General features: G+C 35.5%; 1 protein-coding gene across 1 annotated transcript; it reads right to left on the reverse strand.

The window, feature by feature from the left end:
* Positions 1-7,131: 7,131 nt before the first annotated feature.
* Positions 7,132-11,463, reverse strand: LOC134241024 (megakaryocyte-associated tyrosine-protein kinase-like). The gene is made up of 5 exons (XM_062723124.1): positions 10,615-11,463; positions 10,403-10,537; positions 7,714-7,828; positions 7,505-7,598; positions 7,132-7,376 (listed from the first exon to the last, which is right to left on the reverse strand). The coding sequence occupies exons 1-5, from the start codon at positions 10,756-10,758 to the stop codon at positions 7,241-7,243; spliced, it is 624 nt and encodes a 207-aa protein (XP_062579108.1). The 5' UTR covers positions 10,759-11,463; the 3' UTR covers positions 7,132-7,240.
* Positions 11,464-11,561: the final 98 nt, after the last annotated feature.

Genomic DNA, 11,561 nt, shown 5'->3' on the forward strand with positions numbered 1-11,561 from the left:
CCCCGGGGGTAGGGTGTGGCCAAAATGGCCGATCAAGTTTTTACATACGTATATGAATAGGAAAAAATCATTAAAAATCTTCTTCTCAAAAACCATTGAGACAGAAAAGATGAAACTCGTGTGAAATTATCCTCAGGTAGCGTAGATTTAAGTTTATTCAAATCATGACCCCCAGGGGTAGAATTGGGCCAAAATGGCCGACCAAAGTTTTACATAGGAATATATAAGGAAACCTTTTAAAATCTTTTCAAGTACTTCAAAGCCATGATTAGTAATATTTATATGGAATCATACTCAGGTAGTGTAGATTTCTTAAGTTCGTTCAAATCATGATCCTCTGGGGTGCTGAAATTCAAGCCCCCCCCCCCCCCCCCCTTACCTCAGTTAACTTTAAGTTCTGATCTGATATGTGCTTTCTCCTAGCTGAATGTGCTCAGGTGAGTGCTGTGGCCCTTGGGCCTCTTGTTCATTGAGGTGATTTAAGCAAGAGTTATTCCCCATGACTGCCATATTGCAGGGCAACATTCCCAGATCCATTCATTATTCAACCAAGTTCAATTTGTTACACTGGTTATTGAGGTAAAGACAACAATATTTTTCTTATGAATATATGTTTGTTAAAGCCTCTATGAATTCATATTTTTATGAATAGAGGAAAATTCACTGTTTTGCCCTACAAGATGGCTGCTAAGGGGAAGAACTCCCAGGCAAAATATGTCAAAGGAAAACTATCTATACTCATATTCCTGTAGGAAGTAATAAATTTTGATGTTGTATTGATGTGAGCTGTTGAACTGCATCAACTTGTTTTATACTATATCCGAGGCATTGGTGTTAGCCATGGCGTCCAGGTTCAAATTTAAGGAGCATGACCATTCACTGCAGTATACAGTTAAAGTATATCAATGAGGGAGTCAATTCTAGGTTCCCCATATAAATTGGGCCCCGCCTCCTTAGGTCATCTGAGTCACTCAAGTGTCCTATTGTTGTGCATTTCCGTCCTTCGTCATGTGTTAACATTTTCAGCTTCCTCTCTTAAAACCACTGAACCAATTTCAACCAAATTTGGTATACAGCATCTATGGGTGGAGGGGAACAAAATTTGTGAATTTTATGGTCCCCCCCGGGGCCTGAGGGTTGGGACCAAAACCACTAAAATTAATGAAATCATTAAAAATCTTTATTCCTGGACATCAGGCAGTCAAACTGTTTGCATGAATGTAATGAGCATAGAGTCCTCTACCAAAATTCAGAAATTGATGGCCCCAGGGTCAGGGGTTCTAGGGCAGGGCTATATAGATTATATAATGAAAATGCATAAATTCTTTGAAAAATCTTTTTCTCTGATCCTGGATATTTTTTATATAGTTATGATGAGCAAGAGTGCCCCTTCCAAAATTGTGAATTTTATGGCCCCAGGGACAAGGTTTCTGGTGTTAGGGTGGGGCTCTATTGAACATGTAGTGTAAATACACTAATTCTTTGAAAATCTTCATTCAAAAGTCATTTTGAAAAAAAGGTCCAACTTCAAAGTCACGAGGTCAAAAATTAGGGATATCAAATATTTTTTTTCCTTAGTTGAACATTCGATTGCATTATTAATTCGAATGATAGTCGACTATTCAGAATATTTTTTAAAAAATCTCATCGTGTCGTATTTATAAATCAAAAAGCCTTTTCGTAAATTTATGTAAAAAGTAACAACAAATGCCTATACAGTGTATTACACACAAATATTCAGAGGAACCTACAGTATTGCTAAAGTAGGGATAAGATGTTGAACAAGAGGCCCATGGACCACATCGCTCACCTGAGTAACTTTGGTGATGCAGTTCTTTACCAGATTTCCCCTTTTCTTACATCTATTGTGGCCCCTACCCCAACCCCCCATCTTGATTTTAATAATTTAGAATCTACACTACCCCAGGATGCCTCCAGCTAAGTTTCAACTTTCCTCGCCCAATGGTTCTTGAGAAGAAGATTTTTCCTATATACTTCTCTATAAAAATTGGATTCCCTATTGTAGCCCCGCCCTATCCCCAGGGGTCATGATTTTAACAATTTAGATTCTTCACTACCCCAGGATGATTTCACATATGTTTCAGCTATCTTTGCCCACTGGTTCTTGAGAAGAAGATTTTTAAAGATTATTCCTATGTACTTCTATGTAAAACTTGGATTTCCTATTGTGGCCCTTTTCTACCCCCGGGGGTCATGATTTTTACAATTTAGATTCTTCACTACCCCAGGATGCTTTCACATTAATTTCAGCTTTTCTGGCCCAATGGTCCTTGAGAAGAAGATTTTTAAAGATTTTTCTTATATATTTCTATGTAAAACTTGGATTTCGTATTGTAGCCCCACCCTACCCCCGGGGGTCATGATTTTTAGCTCTACTGGTCAGAGACCAGAAGAGTTTATGCGATAGTAATGCGTCCGTCTGTCTGTCTGTCTGTCTGTAAACAAAATGCTACTAGCCTACTACCCCTACAGTTTTTGTCTGATTTCAGTATAATTTGGCATACAAGTAGACTGCACTAAGATACATACTTCTGTGCATCAGTTTTGATTTCGATGAACGGTGTTGCCAAGGTTACTAAAAATAGAAATTTCTTTGAAATTCTTTCAAAATGCTACTTCTCCTACAGTTTTGGTCCGATTTCAATATAACTTGGCACACAAGTAGACTACACTAAGATACATAATTCTGTGCATCAGTTTTTGATTTTGATGAACGCTGTTATGTTGCCATGGTTACTAAAAATAGAAATTTCTTTGAAATTCTTTCAAAATGCTACTCCTTCTACAGTTTTGGCCTGATTTCAATATAACTTGGCACACAAGTAGACTACACTAAGATACATAATTCTCTGCATCGGTTTTTGCTTTGATGAGTGGCAAGGATCATTTTTCTATTTATTGCTATTTTTAAAGTTTCAAGTCGCAACTGCTACTTTTCCTTTGTTTTAAGTATAAACCAGTAGAGCTAAAGTCTCGACAGAGACTTCTGGTTAAAATTTAGATTCTTCACTACCCCAGGATGCTTCCACATTAATTTCAGCTTTTCTGACCCACTGGTTCTTGAGAAGAAGATTTTTAAAAATTTTTTCCTATATATTTCAATGTAAAACTTGAATTTCCTATTGTGGCCCCGCCCTACCCCCGGGGGTCATGATTTTAACAATATGGAATCTACACTACCCCAGAATGCTTCCACATAAGTTTCAGCTTTCCTGGCTCAGTGGTTCTTGAGAAGATTTTTTAATGATCCCACCCTATTTTTGTCTTTTCTTGATTATCTCCCCTTGGAAGGGGACCTGGCTCTTTATTTTAACAATTTACACTCCCCATCCCCCAAGGATACTTTGTACCAGTTTGGTTAAAATTGGCTCAGTGGTTCTTGAGAAGAAGTTGAAAATGTGAAAAGTTTACAGACGGACGGACGGACTACGGACAAAATGTGATCAGAAAAGCTCACTTGAGCCTTCGGCTCAGGTGAGCTAAAAAATGAAATATATTTACACCAGCAATTAAAATTCTCTAAAATGTATGAATTCTCGTAAATCATATTCATAAATTGGTCTATACATTCTTGCCGTGGGCTCAATTCAGCTTTTCTGATCACATTTTGTCCGTCACCCGTCCCGTCTGTCTAGCTTTCCGTCCGTCTGTAAACTTTTAACATTTTTGACTTCTTCTCATGAACCACTGGACCAATTTTAATCAAACCTGGTACACAGCATCCTTGGGTGAAGGGGAGTTTAAATTGTTAAAATGAAGGGCCAAGTCCCCTCTCAAGGGGATAAAATCAAGAAAAGACAAAAATAGGCCAGGGTCTTTAAAAAATCTTCTCAAAAACCACTGGGCCAGAAAAGCTGAAACTTATTTGGAAGCATCCTTGGATAGTGTAGATTTTTAATTGTTCAAATCATGACCCCCGGGGTTTGGGCGGGGCCACAATAGGGAATCAAAGTTTTACATAGAAATATATAGAAAAAATACTTTAAAAATCTTCTTCTCAAGAACCACTGAGCCAGAAAAGCTGAAACTTATGTGGAAGCATTCTGGTATAGTGTAGATTCTAAATTGTACAAATCATGACCTCCGGGGGTAGGGCGGAGCCATAATAGGGAATCAAAGTTTTACAAACAAATATATAGAAAAACAACTTTAAAAATCTTCTTCTCAAGAACCACCGGGCCAGAAAAGTTCAAGTTATCTCCCCCTAACCTTTTACTCGATGATTTTATGCAAATTCTCGCTAATCTTCACTTAGGCTTAGACTATGTACTATATATAAGGCTTTAGTCAATCGTAAATAGATTAGATGGCCTTAAGAGTGCTAATCAAGAACTTTGTGATACTGAGTTTCACTCACTTGCAATGTATCACAGTGCTTGTCAAAAAACGGTACATTTCTAAAGGCCACTCAAATCTCGTAAAATAACATGCTCAATGGAGACTTGTTTATAATGATATACATGTAATACCTGTCACCTAATATATAAGTAGAATTAAAATTCGTAAAGAAAAAATATGTTCATTATGTAAAACTGACTGTTTGTCATCTATTCTATTAATGTGCCTTTGTAAAACCACTTGTTATGCTTGTTAAAAATTGGTTAAATGTCATAACTCATAATAAATCTGAATTGTTTCGTGTCAATGATTCCTGCCCACTTCCTTTAAACAATAACCCCCAATGACCTTAGGAAGATCCCGATTGATTTTGAGGTGAAGGTCGTCAATTCAAAATGTCTGTCTGTTAAAACACTCGTTTCCGCGCGATATCTCGAGAAGCGTTTGGGTTTTTGCATTAACATTTTATACCTCAACTCCTTATTGCCTAATGAAGATCACTGTTGATTTTGAGGTCAAAGGTCAAGTACCTAAATTCAAACATTCTGTGCAAGTGTATGATAAAATTCCATTTCCAGGCGGTATCTCAAGAAGCTTTTAAGTTTATTAAATTAAATTTTATTCCATACCTTTACCTTCCTTCTTAAAGCCCCCCCCCCCAAATCAGCACATTTTCTTCTTTTTTCCTTTAGTTTGGAACAAGATACTCTGAATTAGCTTGCTAATAAAAATAATCATTTTAAAAACAAAAAGTGTTTGTGAAACACTGATGCCCCCGTATGGCAACATAGCGAAGGTTATACTTTATCAAATGCAGATCAAACATACTGGTACCTAAAGTAAGGCCTTCTCACGAGAAATACAAAAGTGAAATTAAAACACTAGCACCACCTGTTCAAAAGTTATGACCAATGCTGACATTCTTAAAGGTAGGTCAGACTCCGGGGTCAAGATCAAAGGGTCAAGGTTGTTGGTTTCCAAAGAAAGGCCTTGTCACAAAGATTACATATGGGAAGTATTAAAGCCCTTGTCAAAACCGTTCAAAAGTGATTGCCAGTGTTAAAGTTTTTAAAACATCCGCCAAACTCCAATGTCAAAGGGTCAAAGTTGTTGGTATCCAATGAAAGATCTTGTCACAAGGATAATATATGTGAATTTTGAAAGCCCTAGCCTTTACTGTTCAAAAGTAATAAGCAAGGTTAAAGTTTTTGAAAAATAGGTCACTCCAAGGTCAAAGGGTCAAAGTTGTTGGTATCCAATGAAAGGTCTTGTCACAAGGATTACATATGTGGAATATGTAAGCCTTAGCCCTTACCGTTCAAAAGTCATTACCAAAGTTAAAGTCTTTAAAAAGTAGGTTAGCCTCGAAGGTCAAAGTTGTTTGTATCCAATAGAAGGTCTTGTCACAAAAAATACATACGCGGAGTATGAAAGCACTAGCACCAACTGTTCAAAAGTTAAAGCCAAAGTAAAAGTTTGGAATTTTGGTGTAAAAGTGTGTCAGAGTCCAAGGTCAAGGATAAAAGGTCAAATCTGGTGGTACCCAAATAAAGGTCTTGTCACAAGGAATATGCTTGTGAAATATGAAAGTCATAGCTCCACTAAATCAAAAGTTATGGGCAAGGTTAAAGTTTTTGCGGACAAAAAGACAAATGGATGGACAAAGCAAACAGATAAGATAAAATATACACGGACAAAAAACCAAGGTTTTATTAAAGAATACACAAGTTTGAATTCAAAATAAAAGGATTTGGATTAAAATTATCCTAATTCAATTCAACAATCAATTTTGTAGTCTTTGTAAAAATTCTAAGGCATTTGGTTAATTTTTGGCAGTTTCTCGAGCATTCGAAATGGAAAAGTGGTAAACACTGCACACGAAAAATGGCGACGTTTTATGAAAAATGACCATAGGAGAAAAAAGATTATAAAAATATCACCATATTAAGTATACAAATGAAATATATTCTGAAATTTGCTGTGTATATTACTAAAATATGTAAAATAATTTGTGATGTTTATTTTTTACAAAAATCCACGATTTTTATATTGCCATTTGCACCTCCTATTTTACTTTTTAATCCGACACACATGTTTTAATGCAGTTATAATCATATCCACTACCATATTTATTAATATTCTTTTTATTTAAAAAAAAAATCGCTTGTACCCATATACTTCATTGCAATCTTTGTTAATTAATTACTGCTTCGAATCGTTAATTACATTTTTGCAACTTTCTCTTGGTATTTCTACTTCTTCAGCTTTAAAAATGGTGTACGATAATATTTAATCGTACACTAAACGTCAGTTCCTGATAATTTAATTACCTTTCAACGCAAACAAATGGCTGTTTGTGGTTACGGACGTCGAAATGGAACTCTTTTAAACCCACATTACAAAACTTACAGGGGGAGATAATCAAGAAATGATGAAAATAGGTTGGGTCATTAAAAAATCTTTTCAAGAACCACTGGGCCAGACAAGCTGAAACTCCATTCTGGGGTAGTGTAGATTTTAAATTATTCAGTTCATGTATATGCCCACTCTATCAGATGTCCATCAATAAAAACTGAGATAAGTTATAAGAGGTCTTTAAATTTTTCTAAATTCTCACTGTATTCCCTTCAGTTTTGATTGTTTTCCACTTTGTAAAAAAAGTTTTAAAAGGGGTTTACTTTAAATCTTGACTAGTTATGTATTCTAAATACAAAAAGAAAGTTTTAAATGAAAATAGACGTAAAAAACAAAAACATTTCATAATATTTTGAAACAAAAGTTCAGTTAGTTTTCCTACATATAGTCTATTAGTGCAATAAAACTGAAATTGTGTCAATATCATTCGATTGCAAAGCAAGAGATATATATATTCACGTTAGTTTCATTTTTCAGAGTAATAGTAAAATTCATCCGAAGGTGCGTTATTGAAGGTTTTTCCAATATCTGTTGAAATATCTTTGAAACTTGGTCTTTGCTTTGGCTTTGAATTCCAGCAACTGCGCATGATCCCATGGTAGCTATATGTTTGGAAGTAAAAAGAGGAATAGCAAAAATTTTCGTCGAAAGTTCAGGTTTTCGTAGATTTTATGAATGATCTGCACCTTATGAAAGAAATTTTCCTGTTTAATACTATTAACTAACTTACAACTCATTAGCAAACTCTGGCTTAGTCATTCGATGACCGTTTTTTACATGTGTTTGCACATCCCTGCTGCGTATTCCCGGATAGGGAGTTTCACCTAATCAACGAAATGTAAAAAATATAAGAAATTTATTACTCATCATCAATAGATATACATGCGTTTTCTCCGTTTATTTTCAATCAGACAATTATGAACTATATTATATACATACCTAAACTAAAGACCTCCCATAAAACAATTCCAAAAGACCAAACATCACTTTTTGTGCTAGCATTTTTCATTGACATCAAACATTCTGGTGCTGTCCACTTCACGGGGATTCGTTCCTAAGGTAGATAATTTTTCACAATGTTTAACTTAAATTTCATGATATTCAGCTGAATGTACAATGTAAATATACTGATTTAAGAAAAACAAACGCATATGTCGATTTTTCAGAGCAGAATTATACTTTTTCAGAGTAAACTGTTGATTATCAATTATCACAAAATCAATCATCCGGGAATAGTTTTCTTTGTTCGTGCGTTTTCATGAAAAAAAAAAAGTTTTATTCGAACACACTCGGTTCAAGCAAATTTATAATTTTCCGAAGTTTTTCAATCGAGCATGCATTTTGCACTTAATATTTTCTCCCATACAGTACCACGTTTAGGAAATGTAGAGAGGGGAACTGCTTTAGCCTGGATAATGGAGGGCTTATCACACAGTGTGCCAGACGTTTAGGCGTCTCCTAATCAAGACTATTCCTGCTAAATAATCGAGTCAGAGACGGGGAACATACATGTTAATGACTCCGTCCACGAAGTGGTCTGTCTAGGTCGACCAACTCCGGGACGATCGAGTAATCCGACTCTCACACTTGTGGGACAGGAGTAGGATGGCTTCCCACGAAGATTAAGTGAAAAAATCTTTCGAAACACGCTTAGAGAATTCGGTATAAGAGCTAGGAGATCATATGTTAGACTACCACTACATAAGACAGAGGTTGCGAATTGATTGGTTGAAACGACATGACATTGATAGTCATATTCGCCGTCGCCCATAAGCCGCCCAGAATCCTCAGCAGCTGATAGAACAGTCGATGAAAAATGGGATGGGCTTCCACAACGAACTGTGTCATCCAATTATCCATAAGAGAACATGCTAGAGAGACAACTTGCCCGTAGAATAATTCGCCCTATTCGAATTAGAATGTGCCATTTATTGGCAAATCTCACTTTTAAATCTGCATATCGTATCCATTTATTCATTGACGCATCCGAATTTCTTTCTTATACATATACTTTAATATACAAATTAAACATTGATTCTATGGCATATGCATTTGAAAAAGTAGGAAGAACTTACAGAATATAGATAACTTTAAAAGCTGAATTAAAAACTTCATTCAACGAATAGTTCTAGGATTTAAAAAGATAGAGCAAGTCTTTACCGCATTTGTTTTGTGCATCAAGGCTCGCAAAATGATTTGATATACAGCAATCCAAATACAGCTTGACACAGGCCTGTAGCAACGTTATTCCATACGGAGGAGGGGAGGGGGGCTCCGAAAAAAAAATCTGCGTACCACAGAGCTGTGCTACACGTGTACCATAAAAACTATTTTTCTTATTACAGATTTCTTCCGTATAAATCCAGAACTCTAGCCGTTATGGGTTACATGTATCAAAATAGCCAGATTTTTTTTTTTTTACAAATGACAAAAGGCTAATCGGAGATAAAAACATTTTTTTTTCTATGAAAGTACTATCAGTCAAAGTAGGCAGATCATACGAAAATGTGAACGAACCTACATAAATATTCACTAAACCTAGAAATTTTCTCTAATTGAATTTCGGTTAGAAACACATGCATATGATCAATGTATTGTATAGTCCTTTTATTTAAAGGACAGCAAACTTTTTTTTTTGACGATAAAAACTCAAGACTATTGTGATTTAATTGAAAAGTGATATAGGTTATGTAGAATAAAAATAGAATATTTTCCTTGTTGATTTCATTTAACTTTTGAGTTTAAGGGCATACGCAACGTAGTTTATACTTTTTGTTCTTTTTCCATGGAGTTTAAAGAGTTGCAATTCTTGAGGAAACTGTGTTCTATATTCAAATGTCTATATTATATATATGGTGTTGTACACTCCTTCTACAGCAATTTTTGATAATTGAAACGTTTTATTATACTGATGTATAATATATGAGGTTTTAATTTTTTGGAGTAAGATAATTTTTGAAATATATCACAATGCTACTGAAGTCATTATGACATCATCAGTTGATAGATCTATCGTTGGAAATCAAAATTGGAGGCAAAAATTGCGTGAAAATTTTCCGAGGGCGGATAGCAAAAAACTATACCCCGGGGTATAGCTTTGCTATCCGTGAACTATAAAAGATAGCTATTTTACCCTCTGAACTTTATATAGGAAACATTTTAACAGAAGTATAATAAATGGTGTTGTACACTTCTTCTACAGCAATTTTTGATAATTGAAACAGCTAGAATATATGTTTAGGATTTTTGATATATTTTTCTTTAAATCACCCAAGAATTTTAATCAATTGATATCTTTCAAAAATCCCTGGTAATGCAAACCGCTTTTTTGTCTATGAACATCTGATGACATTAAACATTAAACTGTTTATTTATAGGAATGTCTTGAAAATCTATCAGTGGGTAAGGTACCTTGTGTATGCCTTTCTTTCTCCTTTCAGTATATTTAAGTTTAAATGTTTTGTCAACTTTCAAGTGACGATACATACATATACATGTAAAACATTTCCAAGTTTTTCGCCTATATTTTTTTTCAATATGTTAATCTTGCAATGACTTGAAGTATTGTAAAGTTGGCAATTTCTTCTAATTATTATATAAAATCATAGATATAGTTTCTGACTTAAACCTTTTCGTCAGACGTCACATCTCCGTCGCTGTCGTTGCGCTGTTGTTGCGGCGGTTCAGGACCAAATCCATAGATCTTGGGCTCTAGCTCACCAGTAAGCAAAACATTTCGTGCGGCAAGTCTTCTGTGGACAAGCTGAAAGATTTGTAAAAAGACTAAATTTACCTATCCATTTGATTTGTTATCAGTTTTGCAGTAGAAGAAATTCTTACTTTTTTGGTCTCGAGGTAACGCATTCCTTTAGCAATTCCGTAAACAATACGAAATAGGAGTTCTACAGTGTCCACCGTTGAGGCATTCTTTTGTTGTAGCAGCCAATCTCGGAGTTGCCCCTTTTCACAATATTCCAATACCATGTATGGCCCAACTGTAAATTCATCAGGAAACTTTCTTCACCCGTTTAAAATTCTCTCTCATGATGCTTATAAATTCTTTTGTAAGATCATAGTATTTTACGCGACCTTTCAAAAAAAGAAGCCAAGCCAATTGACACTCAATTCAAATATGTAAAATTAGCCATTAGTAACTGGCTATGACATGTGAGTAAAGCTACCTACTAATTACTGACTTAAAATGTGGATAAAGCTAGCTTCTAAAACGAGGTAAGTAATTGACAAACCAGTCCCTGACAAACAGTTTATATTCTATGGTGGATACAATAACCTTGTCAGAAAATACAATCTATCACTAAGTCACTGCATTGTCGACGGATTTTCTCGTGATTTCCCCCCATCGTGACAAGGAGTACACAGCGTGACCGTCCGTGGGGGATACTCACTCCTCCATGACACCTGATCCCACATCAATGTTTAAGAGGTTCGTGTTTCCTCCCATGATTTGAACTGTTTGATACAATGGACTACTGAGCTCGAATGGTGTTCGTTATCTTCATGTATTTCATTTGTAGTAACTGGCTACCAGTAACTTATGGTACTTAAAATGTGAGTAAAGGTAGCTAAGTACTATATAGTAACTGGGACTTCTGAGCTCGAATGGTGTTCGTTATCTTGTAGTAACTGGTTACTAGTAACCTAGTGCTTAAAATGTGAGTAAAGGTAGCTACTATAGTAACTGGGGTACGGCATGTGAATAACGCTAGCAGTTATTTATCTGGCGGCCGCCGTGTAAATTTTTGTTTCTTACCTAGCACCTATTAACG

Source organism: Saccostrea cucullata, unplaced genomic scaffold (assembly GCF_032062105.1).
Source record: "Saccostrea cucullata isolate Sc308-1 unplaced genomic scaffold, CSIRO_AGI_Scuc_v1 ctg3188, whole genome shotgun sequence".
In the NCBI taxonomy this organism is placed as follows: Eukaryota; Metazoa; Mollusca; class Bivalvia; order Ostreida; family Ostreidae; genus Saccostrea; species Saccostrea cuccullata.

What these genes read in the sequence shown, in the direction of transcription:
- LOC134241024 (XM_062723124.1), bottom strand. Translation starts at nt 10,758, where the DNA reads ATGGTATTGGAATATTGTGAAAAGGGGCAACTCCGAGATTGGCTGCTA. An exon ending in GTTACCTCGAGACCAAAAAA is followed by an intron (nt 10,538 to 10,614) that starts GTAAGAATTTCT and finishes CAAATCTTTCAG; the next exon opens with CTTGTCCACAGAAGACTTGC. An exon ending in ATGGGAGGTCTTTAGTTTAG is followed by an intron (nt 7,599 to 7,713) that starts GTATGTATATAA and finishes TTCGTTGATTAG; the next exon opens with GTGAAACTCCCTATCCGGGA.